The 24,517-nt window shown below is 45.1% G+C and overlaps 1 protein-coding gene across 1 annotated transcript in view; it reads left to right on the forward strand.

Annotated features, from left to right (window-relative positions):
* The first annotated feature begins 3,214 nt into the window (after window positions 1-3,214).
* The window catches only part of LOC146809433 (lutropin subunit beta-like), a 39,137-nt gene continuing 17,834 nt past the window's right edge, over window positions 3,215-24,517 (forward strand). The window contains exon 1 of the mRNA XM_085614341.1: window positions 3,215-3,379. Within this exon, the coding sequence (XP_085470467.1) occupies window positions 3,215-3,379 (165 nt within the window). The remainder of the gene's footprint in view (window positions 3,380-24,517) is intronic.

Consider the following 24,517-nt stretch of genomic DNA (forward strand, 5'->3'; position numbering starts at 1 on the left):
GACTAAACAAAAATGGGAACTAATTGGATGGGGCTGCGAGGGCCCTCCCGCAGTTTTGGACACAGGAATTGGCCGTGAGTAATGGCTGGAATACTGGTCTACTACATCCTGGCCTTCAAGTCCTTCGAGAACAGAATATTCTACTCTGGGCCTCACTTATAAAAAAAAACCTTTTTTAAAGCAGCCCTGAGAGTTGGGAAGGTCTCAGCTCGTGGAAAGAAGCAACTATAATTCTCATTTTTAAAGAAGGTTCGTGCTCAGATTCTGAAAATTATCGTCCGATGTCACGACTTGAAGAAGTTGGAAAAATCTATGGGAAACCTATCCTTAAACATGTCCAGGAGTGGGTTACAAGTGATCTGAGTCTCCACCTTCCAAGTGCGCTTCAGAAAAGGAGCTGATACTGTAGACTATGAGACTTCATTTCACCTGCATAAAATACACAGTGCTCAGGAAACCCACTCCTAATCTGGCATTTATAGATCTGAATATGGCATTGGACTCGGCCGACAGCAATCTCCTATGGTCCACCCTGAAAGATGAGGGGAATCCACATACCCTCCTGCGTGACTTAGCATCTTCTTCTTGACACTACTGCCAGGGTCCAAGGAGAGAAGGCACACCAGTCTTCCGAATTCTACTTGGAGTCTGCCAAGGCCGTGTGTTAACACCAACATTCTTCAATCTGTACATAAAAGATGTGGCAAGGTTTCTTTTAGACCTGAACCTAGATGTCCAATAGATGGGAGGTGAGAAAGTCCCCCTTCTCCTATTCACAGACGCAGCGCTTAATTTGTGAAAAAATAGGTGCCAGGTTCCTCGTCAAGAGGACACTGAAGCTTGCATCATCCATTGTCCCTGCTAGTGCTGCCAATGACAGTACCAACATGACTATTAACCGTTACACTCTTACAAGTGTGACAATACTATTCCAGGCCCCCAAAGCTATAAGAATGGCTTGGGTGGCAGGTATTAGTCATTGTTAATATATATTGAATGAATAAACAGCTTTTGTTATGCTCATACCTAAATTAGGCAGAGAGCACTCTCGTGTGGCAGACTGTCATAAGCACTGGTGCCGACAACTAACTGCTGGTGGGAGCCCTGGAAACTACCGGCTGAAATTAAGCGCTGCGTGGACGACGGAGTACTGCTGGCCCAACCCAAGTTAGCTATGCATTACTTACTGAATGGCTTTGAGTGTTTTTGTGACATCCAAAAACTTATTATTTACACATTCGATGACCCTGGCATTCTTTTCTACCATAAATGATCATAGGAGAAACAAATTGAGAAGATAGCAACAGGATTGAGCCATAACACAGGTGCCGCCTTGAGCTGCAAGAAGAGTGGTGGTGGTGGTGAGTCAATAAAATCCATTCTGGAGGTATACACCGTGAAAGCTGTAGCGGAAACTTTGTATGAAGCAGAATCCTGGAGCTATAGAGAAGCACCCGAGCTCCAAAAGAAACGTGAACCGTTCCCTGCAACGAATACTGCGCCAAGGCCCAGGCGCTCCCATCGAAGCACTAAGACTAGTATTGGGACAACCAGTTTTGAGTCGGTGACTCATTTCAAACATATAGTCTACGGGACCGGAATATGGACAAATCCTGCAGCACAGATCTATTTAAAACACTTTTTGATGTCCACAAAGACTCATCAAAAATAGAATAGCTGCACCATATTAAACCTACTCTAAAGGAGATTGGTTGGAGCGATTACTAAAATCCCGCGAGTCTTATAAGCAAATGAAGTCCTGCAAACACTGGTCCCACAAACCACCGGGTAAAGGGAGTTTGATGCTCCCGCATCTGGAAGTCAAACCCTCCAGCATCCATGAACCTTCTAGGGACCAGTTAGTGCCAGAGCTAAAGAGGTCTCTATATCAAGCTTGGACTAGGAATTGTACTGGTTCTATCCTGTAAAAAACACATCATGGTCCACCACTGAATCCTGGAGTACTGCAATCGTGAATTTGGAGGCCGAGAGGCAATGACCCTTTTCAAGCTGCTTTGCACCAAGTTGCGTCTGCCGAGGACGCAGTTTCTCCGCCCCTATTCAGGAAGCATAATAGAAGATCTTGCAGAGAGGCCATGATGTCGTTCCTAAGGAGGGTCTTAGAAAGTAAACATTTTTCCAGTGGCATCTTATATTGGGTCTGCCTGGAAACTATGGTGATAAAATCCTCCACAGTTTTTAGGTCGAGCCTGGGCAGCGAATGCGCTGCTCTGCGAGGCATGCTGTAATCAGTTATGGACTTGAAATTCCGCCCACTCTCCACCCATATTTTGTATCGGCTTGTGTCACTGTCCAGTGTAAATTGCGACTGTTCATTGGTAAAAAGGCTTAGTAGTCCCTCCTTAGTACTGCCTTGTTGTCTCACTTTGTAACCTCCCATGGCGACACCCCCTGCTATGTGTGTTGTTACTCAGTAGGCTTTAATTACAGTCTACGTGAACGGTTTTCTCAAATATGGCTTTGTCACGCGCTCTCCTAACAATTTAAAAACATTTTTTATACCTCAGGCTCTGGCATTTTCAATGAATAGGTCTTGCATTTGCAAGAGTTTCAGCTATTGACATTATAAACACATTGTAAACATATGAACACATTTTCCCATAGAGACAGAATTGGTAAAACTTTGATACATATGGCCCAATGCCTTTTATTGATCGGGTTAAAAATAACACCTAGATAAAAGGCATTGTCATTTGCAACGCCAATAGCTCAAACTCTTGTAAATGCAAGACGTATTGCATTGCAAATGCTTGTTCTCGTTCTGGATTGAGGAGTTATTTTATAATCAAATTTAAGGGACGATTTATTTTTGCGTGGCTTATTACCTGAAAGAAATGGAGCACTGGACCACTGGACCTCACACGGACTCTTGTGGCACCGTCAACAAGTGCTGTGTCCAGGTGTGCACAGATTTACACAAGCTATAAGAATAAAGATCCTGACCGGCCTTCACCTTACAAACCAGACACTTAATGCATTTAATTTTGTGGATGAATATTGAAGCTGCCCTTTAAATCATTATATAAGGCAATGTACACTGTAAGATTTTTAGAATTTTATATGAATCCAACCTTGCATTTATAAGTATCTCCTATTGTAGTCGACTGACGTGGTATATATGTGTTGTGATATTATATCTGACTATACATAGCCTTTATATACATATATATGTGCATATATATCTACCCACAGAATGCCACCGACACTGGCCCTGCTGCTCCTGGCTCTGTCCTTGTCCGCCGCACAGGGCAGTGGCCTATGCCATCTGACCAACGCCACCATCTCGGCCGAGAAGGATGACTGCCCCCTCTGCGTCACCTTTACCACCTCCATCTGCAGCGGCTACTGCCACACCAAGGTACGGTCTATCTTTAGTCGGCTCTTTATGTACTGTGGTTTTGCGAAGCGACAACGGGGTGTCAGAGCGCTGTACAAAAGAACCAGCAGGAGGGAGAGAAGAGGATAGTGCTTCCACAAAGAGACATCAAACAAAGAACAGGGGTGTAAATAGCCCTTAAGTATAGTTGATATAGTACACACTGGCACAACAAGTAAGGCAGTGCTGTGCGTTCACGTGGGGACGTGAAGGTACATTTTAAAAGCAATATATATACAGAGTAGGACATAAGGAGATTTTATACAAGAGACTGAAACTGTGCAACAGTGCAACAGTCCAAGTCAACAATAAACCAAGCAAGAGTAACAGGCATTGGCAGGGGCGTGGCCCAGAGCCGGCTTTAGGGCAGTGCGCCCAGTGTGGCTGCACTGGGCGCTGGCCTCAGGGGTGGGGGGAGGGGCGGTGTGTTTAGCAATAATATATAATTGGAGAGATGAGGGGCACTTTTGCCTAATGGTTGTGAGAAAATCCGAGGAGGTGGTCATAGGGTGAGAGGCGTCAAAAATGTTTGTAGCACCAGGCACCACCAGCGCTATAACCAGACCTGGCATGGACCCAAAGCATCATGTGGTGGCGAGGCTGGTAAACTCAGGGCAGGCGTGTGAGGTCAGGTCCAGGATCCAGGTTGACCGCAGAATTGGTTGGGCCCATGTCATATGAGCAGTTCAATGGAGGGGAGATGTCGAGCGTCCCTTACTCAAACCATGCTTCATGGTCCATAGAAGACACCTTGAATGAGCGAACTCATCCTGACCCAAGAACAATACATCAGCAACATACTTATCCATTTTGTGTAGCACCAACCAACCCGTGCCGGCCAACCAAGTCTGAACGCTCAAAGCAGGGACCAAGACCCAGACATAGGCAATGTGCACTGATGTCACTTCCTCATGGGAATGTCCCTCACAGCCTTCCAGGCAGAGGTGAGGTAAAACCTTAGCAATGTGTAATATATACAATAATTATAATATATACATTATAGTATATAATATAATATATACACAAGTATAATATAATATATACACAAGTAAACAGTTCACACTGCATCTTTTCATATAAAGATCATTTGCAGGGATCTCAGATGTCTTTTTGTTTTTAATGGTGCCGCCTACCTTTAGAGCTCGATAAAAATAGAAACTGGCTATTATCCTAAAGGAAACGTGAAAATAACAATTTTACCTGTTAGTCCCATGCCTTATTTCCACACATAGTGGAGTTGATCTTATGAATGAATCAAAATGACATTTTAAAACACGTGGGTGCACCAGCTGGTGCATTTAAAAGGGGGCAGTTCTTCAACAAGTAAAGGTCCTGCCTTGAATGTGATAATGCTTGGGTGAAAACGGTCTAAGAAATGGCTTTGAATTGCACCATATGATTGCCTGACATCCCACCTCCCTCCCTTAGAAATGCAGATCTCTCTTGCGTACCTTGCCTTTCAGAAAGCAGGTGTCTGGCAACACACGAGCCACGCTTATGTCCAGTCAGTAAACAATGTAAAAAGGTGTTGGCCCAACCCTTGGGCCCGAATTATAAATTAGTGGTGCGGCCTAAGCCCTTCAGACCTGGAGCCTATCACCATAACTAAGGCCAGGGGGGAGATGGACAGTTAAATGTTAAAGGACGAAAAGTCAATTCTCTGTTAGCTGAGATAATTTGCAAGCAGGAAGTCTTTTTTGGTAGACCTGGAAGAGGCAGAACCAAGGTGTCACAGGCTAGCCCTGTTTCTGGTGGTATACTGGTCCAGATTCTAGGCGCTTTACACGAGGAGCAGCATCTAACACGTGGGTCTACCAGGCTGAGGTTTGTTTCTTTGCTCTCAAGCCACTCAGCAGCTAGCAGGCTGCACATGCGCAGTTCTGCATGCAAGGGACACTGCTAGAGTAGCGCATGATAGGCCCTGCACAGCCTGTGCATGTGGTTTCCTAGTGAGTTATGCGGTCAATTAGCAGGCAGCACAGGAGTGCGTGCATGTGAAGGCAGCCAAGCGAGCTGAGGAGTGCCTGCTTGATGAACTCTGCATGTGCAGAATCGTTTCAGACATGTGAGACAAAATCTGTTCCTGAGGTGTGTTTTACCGCCAAACAGGCCCTGATTTTTGTGGCCCCAGGAAGAGAAGGAATGTGTGTGGCCCCTCTGACTGGCTGATGACGTTGAAATGCCTTTGCTAGAAGCAACTTCCCTGGTGCGGTTATCCGTAAAACAACTAAAACATAAGTACAAAATAAACGAAGTACAGCTATGTTAAAGTTGTGAAAATAGATTTAGTGACAATGGCTGGAAAAGCCAGACCGGGGTCTCTTCAAATCGGAACGTAGGTAGCTCAGAGGATCTCTGGGCCATCATTTGGGTGCATTGGGCACCGAACACCCATGAGACCTGGAGCCATGGACCTGCCGCACTCTTGATGTCTACGCCCCTGCGAGAGGCCTTCCCTTGAGCCTCACAACCCAGTGCTGTCAGGCCCCAAGAGTGCCACGGCTGCGAGACCAGGGGAGGTGGTACTCTCTCCTCTCTCTTGCTGGATCATGATTGTAAGGCCCACTGGGGAGAAGGCAGCGGATTGGAAAGTGTGACATAGGACCTGGTGGAAGCAAGGTAATTGCCCTTCAGCATGCATAGACTGGACAGGGAAATGCAGAAATTAATTCAGAAGCACTGGGGAGGAGGGGGGCTAGTTATGAGCCGGCTGGCGGCGCTCTTGTACCACGCAACATGGTAAAAAAGCGATGAAAACCTTACATGTGATTTATGAAGCCAAGTAAGGCCGCTATGTGTAACCTTGAGGGGCTCCAGAAATCTGGAGAAATGCAATGCAGCGCAAATTGCAGCGTTGCCTTACCCTGCACTGCCCTGGGAAGGCATTCCATGGGCGTTGCGTGGGTGTTTCCATGCAACTCCAATGGTTTTTGACACATTCCCAGATTTACCAGACCTGGAAGACCTGGGAATGCACCAAAAAGATATACCTTCTCAGGTGAAGCTTAACAAGGAGAAATTTCTTTTTTTCCCCGCCCCAGTACTTCCTCTTTCTATGTGTGCTGCATTCTGTAGCACTCAGAGAAAGGGGAATATGCCTCTCAGGGTTGTTTTTGTGCAGGAATGTGTCCCTTTCTCAACAAAAACAATCCTGAATGCATAGCAGGCATCCTTGTATCATGATGTAAGGGTGCCTGCATTGGCGCTAGGCTACCAAAAAGAGCACCAGGAACGAGAAAAGGCATGAATGTGCTGTATTGCCTTAAATACAGCACATTACTTCCCTTTCCCTGTCACGCAGTGCAGCCCAACAAGGTGAATTGATGCTCTGCGTGACTTTTTCGTAAATAGGCCCCAGGGTTTCTAACACCTCTGGAGCTGGTGCCACTGTACCTGCTGTATTTTTTTTTATTTTATAGTTATGACCATGAGAGGAGCCCCTTCCACTAGGCCTCACAAACATGGTCCAAGTGCTGCAAGGCCCATGGGAGGATCCCACAACCACTGGACCTGGCAGTGCTGGAGCGTGGCAGCAAGGCCCAAAATAGGGCAAAACCCTCTCCTGGGCCTCACAGAGCTGGATTCACTGCTGCACAGCCCATAGGAGAGGGTCAGGGGCATAGACACATTTCTATGGTCCCTGGTGCAAGCTAGGTGAATTGTCTGTCCCCGTCCACTGGCTGGAGAGTAAAAAACACTGTCATTATTTAGATGAATGGGCACCTAACACACCAGAGCATATATTGAACTATTGATGGCTATAGCCAAGGGAGGCTCCGGTCCATGGGCATCTCAGTCTTGGTCCAGTGCCACAAGGACCTTGGATGCCCCTCACCCCCATGCTTTGGTCCTGCATCGTTGGGTCATGGCTGCAAGTACCAGGTCAGAGTGCTCCTCCTGGGCCTTGCAACACTGGATCATGGCTGCGAGGTCCATGGGAAATAGGCCAGTGCTGTAGTAAAGATGCCATGTGTCCTGGTGCAAGCAAGCTCAATTTTTCCCTTGTTCACTGACTGTGCAGGAAAATACAGCCATAATTTGGGTGCATTGGTCCGGGCCACAGTCCCACTATACCTGGACTAATGATATATGCTCCCAGGAGAGGCTGCTCATCTCCTGGGCTTCGCCGCTATGGTCTAGTGTTACGAGCAAAAGACACACAATTGATGGACAGAATGCAGAACAAATCGAAACATTGTCCCCCAGTCAAGAGATCTGGGTTAAATCCATCATTCTTTTGCTCACCATGCCACCCCAGTGGTAGTGCTATGAGACCATATCTTCTGCCAGTGGCAGCCGTCACCGATTGGGGGTGGCAAGGGTGAGGCGTGTGGGGATGTAAAAAAATAACTTACCTTACCGCTGCCGCATCTCTCCTCCGTGTCAGGACTTGCTGAACAGGAATGAGGATGCACCCAGGCTAACACAAGACCAATCACAATGATTCAATGCAGCATTGTAATTGGTCTGAGCGCTGTGGTTCGGCGCTCAAACAGGAAGTGGGGGCCAGGCCATGTTCTCCACGCAGGGTGTAATGCAGCCTGTATGGTGAACATGTGAGTGCACATGAATGTATGGCCGACCCCAAAGGGCCGGCCAAACAGTCATTGCATACTTTGAGTAGGCAAACCACTTCTCCCCTGCCCTGCTCCAAGTGCAGAGCAACCACACCCGCCCACAAAGCAACACGGAAAGATAAAATGATAATAACTTTATTATAATCATTTTATGTTTCCTTTATTTACACTGCTTAAAAGCAGTGGGGCACCATTCCTCCGCCTTAGCGGAGGAGCTGCCACTGTCCTCCACCTCACAGGGCTGGCCCATAGCTCTGAGGCATATGGGAGAGGAACCAGTGGTGCAAACAAGGTAATTTCCTCCCCTCCCATCTGAACATTGGATGAACAGTAAGCTATAAACATACTTTGGATGGGTTGAGTTACTAACAACTATGAACCTTAGTGCGGGGGGGGGGAGGGGGCGGTGTGTCGCGGGGATGTTAATTAAAGGAAAAATAATAATTAAACTTACCTTTGCCTGCCCCGTCCGGTCCTGCGTTGTGTCTCCTTCTCTCTCTGGTCTGAGTCCCAGGAAGTAGGCAACCTCCTTTCCCTAAGCCAATCACAATGCTGCAATGACAGCGTTGTGATTGGCTGGGACGCCGACCGCACAGGCGTCTATGGGGAGGCCATTTTCTCTATGTAGGCTGCATGCATCCTACATGGAGAAAACGGAGAGTCTGGGGCAGACCAAACAGTCAGCACCCATAACAGTGGGCAAGCCACTCCTCCCCTTCCTTGGAGCAGGACAGCCCACCCGCACACCCCCCAACCAAACCCTTCTTCTGCTTTCTCGCAGTATGAGAAACATAAAATGGTAATAATACCATTTTATGTTTCTGCTTCTCACACTGCGAGAAAGCAGTGGGGCGACGCTCCTCCGCCCACATGGAGGAGCTGCCCCTGCTGCACCTACTGAACTATTGATATGTGCACCTCCAGAGAGGTGTCCCATTTCCCTGAGCCTCACCTCCATCCCCATGCTCTCCCTGGGATTTCCCACCATGCCCTGCTACACTGTGTATGGTGCTAGTCTCAAGACACATAAAAAAATTAGGGTGGGGAAGAAGACACAAGGTCATCTTCCCTTCCAGCCATATCTCAGCAGTCGTGTGTGCGCCTGGGAATGGTGGCAATTCAAGAACATACTCATTAGTTGCGCAAACATCATTAGCCTGTTTTCTAGGCCCTGTTCTTGCACAACATACCTCATTCATTTAAAATGCAGAAGCAATTCATTATGTTAGCTTGGGTCACATACAGCAAGGCCTGTTCGCATGTAACACCAACAAATACACAGAAAAGTCTTGCCACACCTCTCAATGTAAAAATGTACAAAACATTCAGCCATGGTTCAGGATGTATTTCTGGAACCTGTGCAGGTGAAAGGAAACGCTGTGCATGTGTTCATTACGTATGAATGCGTTCAAACAATATACAGTATGGAAATAAAAATGCTTCTGAGCACATGGCGATAGACTCCCAGAGTGCTTTGAACACCTAATTGAAGATATGCCACAAAAAAATGCAATTACGGATTGTAAATTCTACATTTGAGGAATTGTTTGAGCATACATTTTACATACGATGGTCAAAAATCAAATTGCATAGGACGTAAACCTATATTGTAAAATTAGGATTACAGATGGGAAAGGGGGCGTTACCAGCATGGGTTGGGATTGGCTCTGGCCTCATCGGTGCTCACCTCCAGACCATGTTTTTCACTGGCCCATCCTTTCCAGCAGTAAACCCCCACCGAACAAGTCTTGTGAGGGGTTCTACATTGCATCAAAACATTTTCAGCTACTGGATGCATCTGCTGTTGGTGGATCGCCAGTCTGCCTTTCTGTTGGTTTAGTTGGTTTATAATGAGTGACTAGTCTTATGGTATTTTACAGCTGCGTTCAAGCTGGTTATCGTTCACAAGCACTATTTTTCTCACTAGCGAGTGGTGAATGGCTTGTGGGTGTCCCGCTTTGTTGTTGCCAATTTACAGATCTCTTCTGGAGGTGGCAGAGGCGAGATCCACTCTTTGTGACATGTTAAGTTGGCAGTCATAGTACGACCCACCCCATTAGCAAAGAGGCCAGTAAGGTTTTGTTAGAGGTTATGAAATGGACAGGCAGTCAAGCAGTCGGACTACTTAGACCCCCATCAAGCAGGGTTCCGCCCTGCTCACTCCACTGAGACAGTAATTCTCGCAGTACTGGATGCCCTATGAGAAAATGCTGATAAAAGAATCCCTCAGGCTTTGGTCCTTCTGGACCTCTCGGCCGCTTTTGACACGGTCGACCATGCCACATTAATGGACCGTGTCAAACAGGCCGGCATCCGCGACATCCTAGCCCCCTTCACTGCTCCAAAGCTTCCCACAACATGTGGGGTCCCTCAGGGATCCTCGCTGTCCCCTTTGCTGTTCAGCTTATATCTGATACCCTTGATTCAGTCTTTGAAGGAAAGTAATACTATCACCTTTAACTATGCGGATGATCTCCAGTTGACCTTCACAATAGACAACTCCCCTGAATCAATTTGGGATTTCCAGGGTACCATGCTTCACATTCGGCAGTGGATGGACCAAAACCATCTGAAGCTGAACCCCGGTAAGACTGAGCTAGTCTTGAATGGGAACAGCCAAATCCTCTGGGGCCCACACTATTGGCCTACAGAACTTGGCGCTCCCCCATCACATCCTCCTCTGTAAAAATCCTAGGGGTAATCATCAATAATGATCTATCTCTAAAGACCCGGGTAGGCACGGTTGTGTCCTCCTGCTTCTTCCAGCTCCGCAGGATCAGGAAGATCAGGCGCATGTTCACCCACTCGGTCTTGATTCAGGTTGTAATAGCCCTGGTACTGTCACGCCTAGACTATGCCAACTCTATATACCTGGGCCTTCCACTCTTCCTCAGCAATCGCCTCCAACTGGTCCAGAACTAGGCAGCCAGATTGATCCATCAGCAACCACAATGGCAATCTGCCAGACCTCTGCTAAAAAACCTCCACTGGCTCCCCATTCCACAACGCACTGCATTTAAGACGGCCTGCATTATCTTTAAGTCCCTCCATGGCCGCAGCCCTAAATTCATCAAATGCCTTCTTCCTAGGTACATCCCCTCCCGCAACCTCTGCTCCGCCAACCTCCAACTCCTGGCCGCCCCGTCTTTTAAGCTTCAACGCCAGGGCGGGCGCAGGTTTGCGACTCTGGCTCCCAGACTATGGAATTGCCTTCCGTTGGAAATCCGTTCCTGCAACAACCTCCCACGCTTCAGGAAAATGCTTAAAACATGGCTATTCACACAGGCCCACGAGTAACTCCTGCTTGGTCCCGGCACACGCTAGAGATAGCGCCATGAAACCTCCCGGTGAACGTGGGCTCTATAACAAATTATTAACATAACATAACATAACGGTACTCATGGAAGAAAGCAAATAAGGTTAGCTCCAGGTTCAAAATCTGCTCACTTGCAATATTTGAATCTATTTTGTTCTGTCGTGAATCTCCTGGGAACGCTGGTACCTTTTGGCCACTACATAGCAACACGATGATGTTAATTGCTAAGATCATCAGGTAATCTTGTTGCTCTCTGCATGGAAAGGGAACTACTGTCAGTTTGTAGCCGGTGACTATCTGGAGTACTGAGGATGTCTACATTGATCTTTTCTACTGGGGTCTAGCACAAGTTTTCATTGAGCTGACATCTGCTGGTGTCACCCTATCCTTGGGCCTCCACATTAGCAATCTCAGTATTAATTTCCTCTTCAACTGATGCATACCTTCTTGCTGACCACACTGAATGTTTTGCTCTTGCCGTTGTCCTGTAGCAATCAATTGCTGCTAACCAGCAGAAAATTCAAACACAGAACCTGCTCAGCAGCAGCCATTCTTTGAAATCCATCAACTTCTCGTGTTGATTCATGATGGCAGCCAGCTTCTCTGTAATGGCCAGATGTGGTGCTCATTGACATCAACCAGAATCTTCTATTTGTTCGTATTCTGATGATTATCTCGAAGACGTCAGTCTCTGAACAGTGGTGGATCAATTATTTGCAAAAACACTGAGTAGTACTCCTTCAGCCACCACCCTAGCAAGCTGTTCCGTTCTTTCCATCTCTTCCTGCTCATTGATAGAGGCTCGTGTCGTCACAGATCCTGAACCGATTGTATATCCCTTGTTTCCGTGACGAAAACTGTGACAACTCAGGGTCGGACCTTTGACTTTATCAGTCACTCTTTTGCCACCTGGTTCCGGACATGAAACAGGACGAGCATGTACAGTAGAAACATGGGCTGATTGGTCACTGTGCAGACCTACTTATTTGCCGAGAAACACAGTGAAACTGAACTAAGAAGTTGCCTATGTTTTGCTTGCCAGCGCTAAACGCAAAATGAATAGATTGTAGATTCTCAGGTGTGCAACAGCTTAGGGCTGTGCATGTTCTTGAGTCTATCCCGGATCGTAGCTGTTTTTAAGAAAATCAATCGCCAAGACCCTAAGTGTTATAGGCCCATTTCACTGATTAGTTCTTCAGCCAAGATTAGACTAGTGGATTGGGCCACAGAACAACAGGTCTTATTTGATACTCAGTACGGGTTTCATCAGGGCCTTGGTACTGTCGATCAGGGTCTTAATCTTTATAGGCTTATTGCCAAATACTCTATTGCAAAAAAAAAAAGAAAAAAATGGGATTTACATGTCGCATTAATGGATCTTAGCACAGCCTTCAACAGGGTCAATAGGGAGAAGCTTTGGTACATCATGCTGGGGATGGGGCCCGACCACCAGTTGTTTTTGTATTTTTGCACAACTTACATTTTAAATTGTCAGCCTCCGTGAGATTTGGTGATGGGGTGAATGCACAGAGAACTTTACGCTTAACCGGGGAGTTCGTCAAGGCTGTATTCTGTCCCCATTTTCATTTACATTATATATCAGCCTCCAAAAGTCATTGGTAGAAGCTGGTAGGAACTTGCACCAAATTGGTTCTGGTCTGACCTCTATCTTGCTTTATGCAGAGGATGCTGTTCTTCTATCTCGTACAGCCTTGGGTTTAGAGGTTTTGCTCAACCGATTTTTGGAATTCATGGACAGCCTTAATTTGAGTATCAGCTTCATTAAGTCCCATGTTAGGTGAGTGATCCAAGGGCACCACGTCTAGATTGTACTGCATTAAAGGCAATCCCCTTAGCCGAGTCTCCATATTCCCTTATTTTGGAAGTGTTGTTTGGCTTGTCTTTATCTTGGTCCTCCTTGATGATAGCAAGAGGCCATCTGTTTTCCAAGCGTACTGCATCAGTGTTCGGCTTTGCTTACAGGTTGGGTCACAAGTTCATCAAAGTTTTGATGGATAACTATAGAGCTAAATGCGAAGCCATAGCTGCCAATGGAGGTGACATCAGTGCAAGTTCTTGGGCACAAGTTTTTAAGAAATCTTCTCTCTCCCTCCCAGAGTAGATCATCCACGAGTACCCATGAGGGACTAGGGGTTGACTATCTAGAGGACATAGTGATGGTCCAGCCCTTACTCTTCTGGATCTTGGTTCTGATTCACCCTAAGCAGTTTCACCATTCTATATTAAAGAACTGTTTTATTAAGCTTGGTCGCCCTGAATTGTTTAATCATCCTGACTCCTTAGTCACAGAGGATTACTCTTGGACTAGGAGAGCTTTCACGAATTGGAGAGCCAGAGAGAGAGCATTACTGGCTAAGGATAAACCGTCTCTAAGAGATTACTTACCACTCCAGACCACTTTGTCAATCGAACCGTATCTCTTATAACATGTCGAATTATCATTAATTCCTTCTGGTATGCTACAAACTAAAATTAATACACCATTTGTTAGCTGTTCCCTATGGTAGCGCTAAGGAATCTACCCTCATTCCATGGAGCTGTAAGAATTCTTCAGTTCAGGACATGATGCTTTTGATCTCGTATTACAGGAGTTTAAGGTCATCTTTTATTACTCAATTGTTTGCTGATAAGCACCTTGTAAAAGTCCGACCTGCACTTTTTTTATTTAATATTATTACAGAATGTCTTTACTTGTTTTAATTTTGCCCTCTTTTTATCTGGTGCTGTTCGTCTAAGAAAGATTTTATTGACCAATTGATGCCTCGTCTGATTCTCTCTGGCTGTTGGAGCTATTGTACTAATCTTATTTTACCAGAGCATTTTTTCATTTGCATTTTTTGTGTGTTCTTTTATGGTTTTCTCAATGAAAACGCATAAAGACTGTTGACCAATTAACACGAGAAAAGGGTCTCTCACAAATATTTTTGCTTGGGCCTCTTTCTTCTGGTGTATCATTGAATTGGGATGTGTGGTTGCATGCGACGATCTTGAAATTCTCACAAAAGAGGCCCTCAAATTGGATTGGGTACACAACATCATAGGACCATGGTGAAAACAAGAGGAATTTTGAGCTAAAACTTTTCAATCTACACATGATTGGTGAGATATCAGCTGAGGTATTGTGTTAATTTCTGAAGGTCTAATCTTGAGTAGTATGTTAGGAGCCTAAAGTCCCAACTGGGGATGATGCATTTAGTTTCAGAAGCTACCAGTGGAGCAATGTATCCAAACCTGGATATTGCCGCAGTTGCATTGTATCTCGTTATACGTCGCCTCAGGTGTTTTTTGCAAATTCTAGATGCTGCCCATGGTTCACTGTGTCTAGTTCCGGAGTACAGGTGTAGTGTATTGTAGCCAGTTCTGGAGGACACTATCAAAACATTGTGAACAGTGTGGAAGCTATCCAAAGAAAGAGGGCCCCTGAAGAAACAAATAGACAGGCAGGGGAGCAGAGGAAGAAAACCACAGTTCAAACAAAAAAAAAAGCTTACCTAGTACATTAATTGAACTACGATATCTCATCAATAATTTCAAAAGCGCAGTAAGTCGCAGTTGAGCCCAGTGATTCAGTACAAACAACAAGCAACAAATTGCAAAGCCAGGTTTGTCACAAATATGCACACATATTTATTCAAAATTTTCAAAAATTCTTATGGTACATTCACCAGACATTAGGTATATACAATATATTTTCAAATACCAACACAACATTTACAATAGTAACAAAGTGTATTCACCGTGGAGAGACCCAGGCTCAGGCCCCCCCAAACAAAACAATCAGACTATCAATCACACTACATACATACAATTCTAATCGCATACATCAGTCATCCATAAACATACAACACAAATTCAATAAAATCAAGCAGTATTTATATGAGATTAGTTGCTTTTACCGAATCACTGCAAAAAGAACAATTGATGGACAGAAGGCTGCCCAATGTCAAACATTAACCCCAGTACATAGATCTGGGCCTAAATCTATCGTTTTTTTGCTCCCCATGCCATTCAGTTCAGACCCAGCCATATGCAAATCAATCTTGACCCTGTGTCCCATTGGAACAGTCCAGCCCGAACTGAGAGGCCAGGTCCTCCCTGGACTGGAAACAAGCATCCTGGGACCGGTTTCAGGGCATAACCCCTAATCAGCCTGGCTAGTTTGACTCCAGTGGCATGGAAAACACGGTACCTTGGTCTGGGCATGCCCGTCCCACTCAGGGTGACAAATGCAAAAAGAACAATTGATGGACAGAATGCTGCACAATGTCAAACATTCACCCCAGTCCAGAGATCTGTGGCTAAATCCATCGTTTTTTTGCTTCCCATGCCATTCAGTTCAGACCCAGCCATATACAAATCAGTCTTGACCCTGTTCCCCACGAGATCAGTCCAGCCCGTACTGCAAGGTCAGGTCCTCCCTGGACTGGAAACAAGCATTCTGGGACCGGTTTCGGGGCATCACCCCTCCTCAGCCAGGCTAGCTGGACTCCAGTGGCATGGAGAGCATGGGACCCACCTCTGGGCATACCCGTACCACTCGGGGTGACAAATGCAAGACTGATTTGCATGTGGTTGGGTCTAAACTGGGGTGTCATGGTGACCAAAAGAATAATGGATTAAACCCAGATCTATTGACTGGGGGAGAATGTTTGATTTGCTTGTATTCCGTCCATCATCTGTGTGTGTCTCTTGCTTTCTCGCCCTAAGTGCGCCGGGTATGCCCAGACTTGGGTCCTGGGCTCACTGTGCCATTAGATTCAAGCTAGCCTGGCTGATGAAGGGTGATGCCCCAAAACCGGAACCAGGATGCTTGTTTCCAGTCCAGGGAGGACTTGGCTTGGCAGTTCGGTCTGGACTGCCCCCATGAGGCACAGGGTCAAGACTGATTTGAATATGCCTGGGTCTAAACTGGGGTGGCATGGTGAGGAAAAGAACAATGGATTTAACCCAGATCTATTGACTGGGGGAGAATGTTTGATTTGCTCTGTATTCTGTCCATCATCTGTGTGTGTCTCTTGCTTTTTCGCCATAAGTGCGCCGGGTATGCCCACACTTGGGTCCCAGGCTCACTGTGCCATTAAATTCAATCTGGCCTGGCTGATGAGGGGTGATGCCCCAAAACCGGTCCCAGGATGCTTGTTCCCAGGATGTGTGTTTCTGGTCCAGGGAAGACCTGGCTTGGCACTTCGGTCTGTTCCCGTGAGGCACAGGGTCAAGAATGATTTGCATATGGCTGGGTCTAAACTGGGGTGGCATGGTGAGCAAATGAACGATGAATTTAACCCATATCTATTGACTGGGGGAGAATGTTTGATTTGCTCTGCATTCTGTCCATCCTCTGTGTGTCTACTGTTTTCTCGCCCTAAGTGCGCCGGGTATGCCCAGACATGGGTCCTAGGCTCACTGTACCATTGGATTAAAGCTAGCCTGGCTGATGAGGGGTGATGCCCCGAAACCGGTCCCAGGATGCTTGTTCCCAGGATGCTTGTTTCCGGTCCAAGGAGGACCTGGCTTGGCAGTTCGGTCTGTTCCTGTGAGGCGCAGGGTCATGACTGATTTGCATATGGCTGGGTCTAAACTGGGGTGGCATGGTGAGCAAATGAACGATGAATTGAACCCAGATCTATTGACTGTGGGAGAATGTTTGATTTGCTCTGCATTCTGTCCATCATCTGTTTGTCTCGTATTGAATCACTGGGCTCAATTGTGACTTATTGTACTTTGAAACAATTGATATCTTGCGTCAAATAATGAACTAGGCAGGCTTTTTTTTTTTGAATTTTGAATTTTGAACAGTGTGGAAGGCCACATCTGAAATATTGTACCATTCTGAAGATCACCTGTACCGCATTGAGTTCAGGGATGGAGGCCTCCACTGAAGTGATGTGCTCAGTTCTAAGATCCTTTACAGGAGTCTTGTGCCTACATCTGAAGACCTCATCTGTACTATAGTGTTCAGCTCTGGAGGCCACTTTGGAGTGTTTTGCTTAGACCTTGACATCACCTCAAGAGTCTTACAAAATTTGCAAAACAGTCATTGAGTGTCTGGTTTAAAAATGTACAACTCATACTGCATCTGTGTATTTGGAAGATTCATACATAAATATGTAACACACCTAGAGGAAAAACTATTGTGCAGGTAAATATCATTTTCTGAATGCAGCCATGTTATAGCAGAGCACATGCTGCGCATCGACTGTAAAGCAGTACCCTTCTGAAGGAGTGACTGTCAGAAAGTAGTTGAAGACGTTGTAAATAGAGTCTTAAAAATAATCTGCCAGCGTGTGCCCATTCTCAGAGCTGTATATCCACACACTAAAGCTTTGTACATGCGTGTACTGATGCCCTGGTAGCTGCTCAATGTATGTCAGCTAAACAAAGGTTACCCAGGAAAGCCAGGACAAGATACTAGTAGAATGTGTTAGTGATGCTCCTTGAAGTGACAGACCTGAATGCATCACAAATCCATCTAGCCAGACCAACATTTGACACCGCCTCCCCTTGATGTGACTGAAAGACTTCAAGAAACAATTGGTTACTTATTTAGAGCGAGCACTATTGTACACAAGACCTCATATAACATTGAGTGTTTGTAAAGAGGTTTCTGCCACATTCTGTGGGTTAGTGAGCAATGCTGGTAGCTCAGCTAAGTGACTGAAATGACTGATAGGGGTGACAACAGAACTACATGCTTTCTCACCGAGTCACTGGAGATATTAAGTTGCTAAATATTCACGTGTGCTTCTGCAACTAGTGCTTTGCATGATGCATCATTCCCCATCTGACAAAGAAGCAATGTGTTGGAGGAGGAGGCTTGGGGTGAGCATCTGCATACGCAGGAAAGGGTTGACATAGAATGTTTGCATGCCACCTCATCAAAGACCAATCTGAAGAGGTTGCTCTCCATCCCTCTTTTCATCTTAGACGATTAGGAAGGACATTTTAGAGTTAAAAGACAAGAACATGCATACATGCCCACTTCAATTTATGTGAGCCTGTTTTGATGGAAATTGCATACATTTGTAGTAGTCTGGAGGGTGTGTAATGATGAAAGGTATTTCTAAAACACATCTAGAAAGCGCCCTATGAGTGATGCTTAGGCCCTTTTATCAGAGTGGCCAGTTTATTGGTGTGATATATATCGCTCCCCAAAAAATCCAACACTATGTTCAGAATGTATTTAGGTGGGATAATGATCACTTGTCACAAGTATTAAACTCCGAATAGCATGTAACATTTGGATTTTGGAGCTTACTGCACCAAAATCCGCATGTCCAAGTATTTACAGGCCATTATTTACTCTTTAAATCCCTGCAGGTTTGACATGCAAAAATGTAACGTGGGGTGCAATCTGTAGCACACTGGTATCTACTGAGTTCGATAAGCATTACAATTCTTATACCTGCGAGGTTAGGTGCGTCTCATGGAGACGGCATCAATGAAGCCTTCGCTGGACAGAGTCCAGTCACTTAGCCCACCACAGTGGAGCGTCTACTCACCACTGACGCAGGTCTCTCCAGGGACATAGCATTGACAGCTCAGTGTGATGGAGAGATAGTGGGCACAGGGAGCGTCCCAGCAAAGAGCCAGCCACTGACACTAAATGACTTGCATTACTTCAGAAATAAGGGGAAGTAGAGGTAAAAGTTAGGTTCACCCTCCACAAATATATCTAGCAAAAAAGACTATCTAAACAAGTCAGATAGACAGGAACCTAACTGGGAAAAAGCAGAAGGTGTAGGAAACAATTTGATCCTTGAAGACACCGTTATCCGAAAGAGAAGTATTATCTTTTTCTATAGTCCCCTCACTCACCAGGGTTTCCCCACGGTGACATGCTTCATCATAGGGGTCCTCCCAGTCCTCTACGGACTGAGGCGTGCTGCGACTTGCGGTGTTACGTAGGAGCACTGAGAATTTGGGTAAACTATGTGTGGTGTAAGTGAAGTGGTGGAGTGGGAAAATTAAAATAATCAGCTAATGGGCTACAAAATAAACTTTATTGGTGCTCTAAGCTGAAAAAATTAAAAACGGGGTAATATGACAAGGGACCCTAACTATGATGGAAAGGTGTGCCTAGCATATTATGAAGTCAACTAGTTTCGAGCTCCCCAGCTCTTCGTCAGGACTACACTGGGACCAGCCCAGTGTCGAGAAACTTGCCACTCCTAGTCAACCTTAATAAGGTGAGATAAGTGTGATGCCACAATAGTAAGGCATGCGTTTTAAAATATATATACATACGTTATGTACGTTGGTATACTGATCTGTAAATCACAAAATCACAGTTAATGGCGAGAAAAATTATATATACATATATATGCGCATAGTGTAATACATAGTAGTAGCTAAAGATGTGAACACACTACACACAGGTGAATGCACACTTCCATGACTGGCGTGCCGCTAAGTGAAAAAAGGAAGAAATGCAATTATTCACTCCATGCCGGCGTAGTGATGGAAAAGTTGTGCTGGAATTAAATAAATAATTAGGTCTGACTAAACACACACAGTAACATACAACATACAACATGTAACCTACTTAAGAAAAAGCAACACTGTGCCTCATGGTCACTGGAGGGGATGCGGGGATCTCGTACATCTAATGGACGAAGGGAATCGAGATCGTTAGAAAGAAACGGCGTGTTCCGTCATGACTTGCAACAGGTAGAAACTGTGCCTGAGGCGCGTGCACTCTCAGTCGCCACATAGTCAACCGGGTCGAGGTTATGGAGAAGGCGAGGCCATTGGTATGGTAAAGACCGCCAGCAGTGCATCAGATATGACAATGTGTATTTGCATAAAGCAAAGGTTTCTCAAGCTTCACAGATAGACACAATAGTGCACAGGAGCTAGTAGGCCAAGCCTTCCTCACATACAAAACAGGACAGCATGGGCTCTGCGGTCGCCACCGAACTCCACTTCATCACTGACACAGTTTTCAGCCCTAAGCTTTTCACCTATGAAGAATTGCTATCAAATGTGTTAGTCTAATTCGTTCAATGAAACCAAACTAAAAATACTGAGAATGCATCAGTTGTCACACAAAGGACCAAAACTGGTCAAATGGCTGCCACCACAGGTAAAGTACAGGCAGCAGTACAAACTGCATTAGATTGCAGATGGCGATTAAGATATTTACTTCACTTTGAGTTACGTAAATTTAGGGAACAGACAATTACTCTCAATACCTTAATCAGTAAACAATCATAAGAACACGATAGGGATTATTTTATTCTACAGCCGTTTGAGGATGATTACTTCAATTAACCCTAGAGCGAATTACATAATGGGATTACTCTAATCTGTGTACTTTACCCTGTATTTTTGGCAGATGATGACTCAGATTAAAATGCTTTTCATTACACTAGAGAAGATTTATACTTCTTTGCCTTGAATTAAATTATAGGAGATGATTACTCAAATACTCTATGTCATGCATTATATTCTAGAATGAGTTTTCTCCGGTAACTTTACCCTACATTAGTTTAAAGGTGTCTCTTGTGATTAAATTACACTTTATTTGATAGCAGATTGAGTGTACTCTGTAATCTTTAATGCATTGCAGAATATTACATGGACTCCTTTACTGTGCATTGGATTATGAAAATAAATTCTGCCGCCTACTTTACGGTGTAATAGATCCCAGAAGCAAATTGCTTGTTTAGTTTCACCTGATGTAGAGGAGAGGTATGTGTTTACATTATCTTACATTAGATTGCAATAGTAGTTTACTATGAGGTCCTGCATTAGTTAAAATGACCTTGATTACTCAATGCTTTATTAGTTAACGTTTCAGCCTGAATTATATTATTGGAGACTGCCCTGATTATTTCACCCTGTTTTAGATTGCAGGATATTACGTTGATTACGTTGCCCTCTATTCGATCACAGGAAGTGATTGGTATGAATATTCTATGATGCATCTGAATAAAGAGGAGGAGTGCAATCGTTACTTCACCCTGCATTAGACTGACAAATACACGGACAACTTTACCATTAAATAAATTACAGCACCACATTGATACAAGTACTTAACCCTAAACAGATTAAGGAAGAGAAGTAAGCTTGCTGGTTTACAGAATGAAATTACCTAGATTGCTTCACCCTGCATTAGATTACAACAGATTACTCTGGTTACTTAACCCTGCATTCGCAGAAGAGATTACTCTGAATACTTAAACCTGTAACTACAGATTACTTTACTCAGGATTGGATTTCAAATGATGACTTTCAATATTTCACTAGAGTGGTGATTTGTCTGGTTGCTTAATACAATATTTTATTACAGCATGAGCTTGCTCCTACCCCTTCATCATATATTAGATTACAGAAAGAGACTGCACTGTAGGAAAGTGCCCTTTTTGTATGGTCACCCCCAACACTTTATTCTCCACCAGTGACACATTTGACTCTGAAGTGCACTGAGCCCTGCCAACCAGGCCCGAGTGCTAGTGCACTGTTCCTTAAATATGATGAATGTGAATTGGTAACCCCAATTGGTAAGGACTTTAACCTCCCTTATACGTATAAGGGTAAGAGGTACCAGTGGTGCCCAGGGCATGGGAGTTAAAGGGGTCACCAGGTCCTGAAGCACTGATTGTGCCAGCCCGAGTGACCCAAGAAAACAGATGACAGCAGGCCTGCCATTGCTGGAGCAGTGCAAACTGCTCAAACCCGGCTTTGCCCTTACCATGAGTGGCAAGGTCACAGCACTATTTTTAATAAATGTCAGTCACCCCTAAGGTAGGCCTCCTGAACCCAGGAGGTAGGGCGCATAATTTAAAGGTGTGGACATATAATTGCAAGCTTATATGCCCCTATAGTAGCCTCATTTCTTTTTGGACTACTATAAGTGATCAGGGGGACATAAGATAACATGAGCTAACACCCAGGTCCCCCTGAGGTTGTCAGTTCCATTATGGTTCCACTGAAAGATTGTTTGGTATCAAACAACTTGTCTTATCAAACCCGACCATTTTCTAAAGGTGGATTTAATGTGACATGTACCCAAGTGGCTAGCTTAGAGGTTGCCCATATGGTTCCCCAGTCTTTCCTATGCTTTGGCTGTTAGTCTGCAGCTTGTGCCGCCAAGACAAGAGTCTGACCTCTTGCCAATAGGTGTGAACGCTGTCAGGAGGCAGAACCAAAGGCCTGCCTGGGCGGGAGGTGTCACCTCCCTCCCTGGCAGGACAGCTAGAGAAGATGCACATCATGGCAGTGACCTATCAAAGCCCTCACCGACTCCAATATGCACCCAGCCTTCCTTTTAAGGGTGGTAAAAGCCAAGCCACTACGCCAGGCACATTTGCAACCCAGGCAGGAGGGAAAATTAGGTAGTCAGGAGGAGCACACCCCAGAAGGCTAGCCACACCCAGAAGGCTAGCCACACCCGTAAGGTGAGCCACGTGGTCTGTACAGCCAAAGAAGGATTCTGCCATTTTTAAAAGTCATAGAACAGAGGCTTCTGGGTAGAAAATATGCCACCCTCCACAGGAAGTGGTCACCTCAGGGGTGGATTAGCCGCTGGGGGCTAGTAGCTCAGTGGCTACTAACACCCACACCTCTAATGCCCCTAAATCTAGAATTTAAGGGGCTCCCCTGGCACCAGAACCTCAGATCTGATTGACTTGCAACCAAGGACAAAGAAGAGACTAGAGTCTGTTTCTTCAACCAAGGACAAAGAGGAAATCAGAGTCTGCGAATTCAGTACATGCCCAAAGCAACAGCGCGATAACCTGCACCTGTGGCAACCACCCGCCAACTGCACAACTGCGACTCGTCCCAGACCAGATCTAAAGAAAAGAAGAACCCCTCTGAAAGCCAAAGGCAATACCAGATCTTCCTTGAACAATGGTACTAGTCCCCTTCAGTCCGCAGGCAAAGCACACTCCTGGAACCAAAGAATCACTGGCCATCGGGCCCGCCAAGGGATCACCCAGAAGTAAATAGGCCAGTATACACTGTGGGAAACGTAGTCCTGACCTCCAACAGGTTTCAGACAGCTACCATTTTCCCTCAGAATCCAGGACGTTGAACAAACCCAAGGATGAGATTGCCGCTGCCAAGGCATGTTTGTGGCCAGTCCAGCTACTACTACCTTTGTTCTACGGTGTTCCTCAAGGGAACCTCACAACACCTGCATGCCGCTGCGTCAGTGGCTCCGTTGTCGAGCTTTTGCATCAGTTTCCTCATAAGCGCCATCTAAGTGGTAAAACCAGCAAACCTGTGGCTCCCGCTCAGCACCAGGGAAAGCCAGGACAATGCTGCACCCGGGCCCCACAAGCCAGGTAAAATTCAACTGACTGCCAGACCATGGTCCAGGGACCTGCATCACCTTACCACCCATTGAATTCGACCTGAAAGTGACCGACTGTCACTAGTTTGTTTGCCCTTGACCGCAATGTTAATGTTTTGCAAAAGTGAAATGCACAATTTATTTTTCCATTAAAAATCCATAACTTTGGTTATACTCATCCGATTGTCTTCATTTTGGTGTCTAAATTTATATAAAAATCGGTTTTATTTTTATAAATTGGTGGCAGATTTCTTCCAAGTCATGTCAATTACTTAACACGAGTGAGCTTGGGATTTATTAGTGTGAATCCAAAAGATCTATTTAGGGAAACATGAAGGTTTTGCATAGTGAAGCCTAACTAGCCTCACTACATAATACCCCACTTTCCTGCAGCACTGATTACTTTGTTCTTAGGTAGAGTGCAATATAGCACTCTGGTTACTTTGTCATTTAATAGATTGCTAAATGAGATTACAAGGATTACTCAGGTTACATTACCTTGCAACAGATTGCAGGCCATTACTTTACACATGGGATTTACTGTATAATATACCATCTACTGGAACGCACAATAAGACTTCTCTTATTGATTTACACTGCAATAGACTGCATAAGGAGACAACTCTGATTGCACTCCATTGCCATAAGTTACTGAAAGAGAAATGTTATTGGTATAGACCATACGGGAAATTAACAAAGCTTAATAAAGGAAACAAAATATTGCTCTTAGTAGAGGTTCAAATAACTTTTAATGGATTTAAAAATACAGTAGCAAGTGTGTTCATCAGGAAAAGACATCATAAACATTTGTGTGTCGTTCAAAGATGTTAAAGCATCTTTGTGGAACAATGGAAGCAAGAACCATTCTGTGTCGTAACCGTACAGTGGAACACTTAAATTTCAGATGA

The sequence above is a fragment of the Triturus cristatus genome, chromosome 7 (assembly GCF_964204655.1).
Source record: "Triturus cristatus chromosome 7, aTriCri1.1, whole genome shotgun sequence".
Taxonomy (NCBI): Eukaryota; Metazoa; Chordata; class Amphibia; order Caudata; family Salamandridae; genus Triturus; species Triturus cristatus.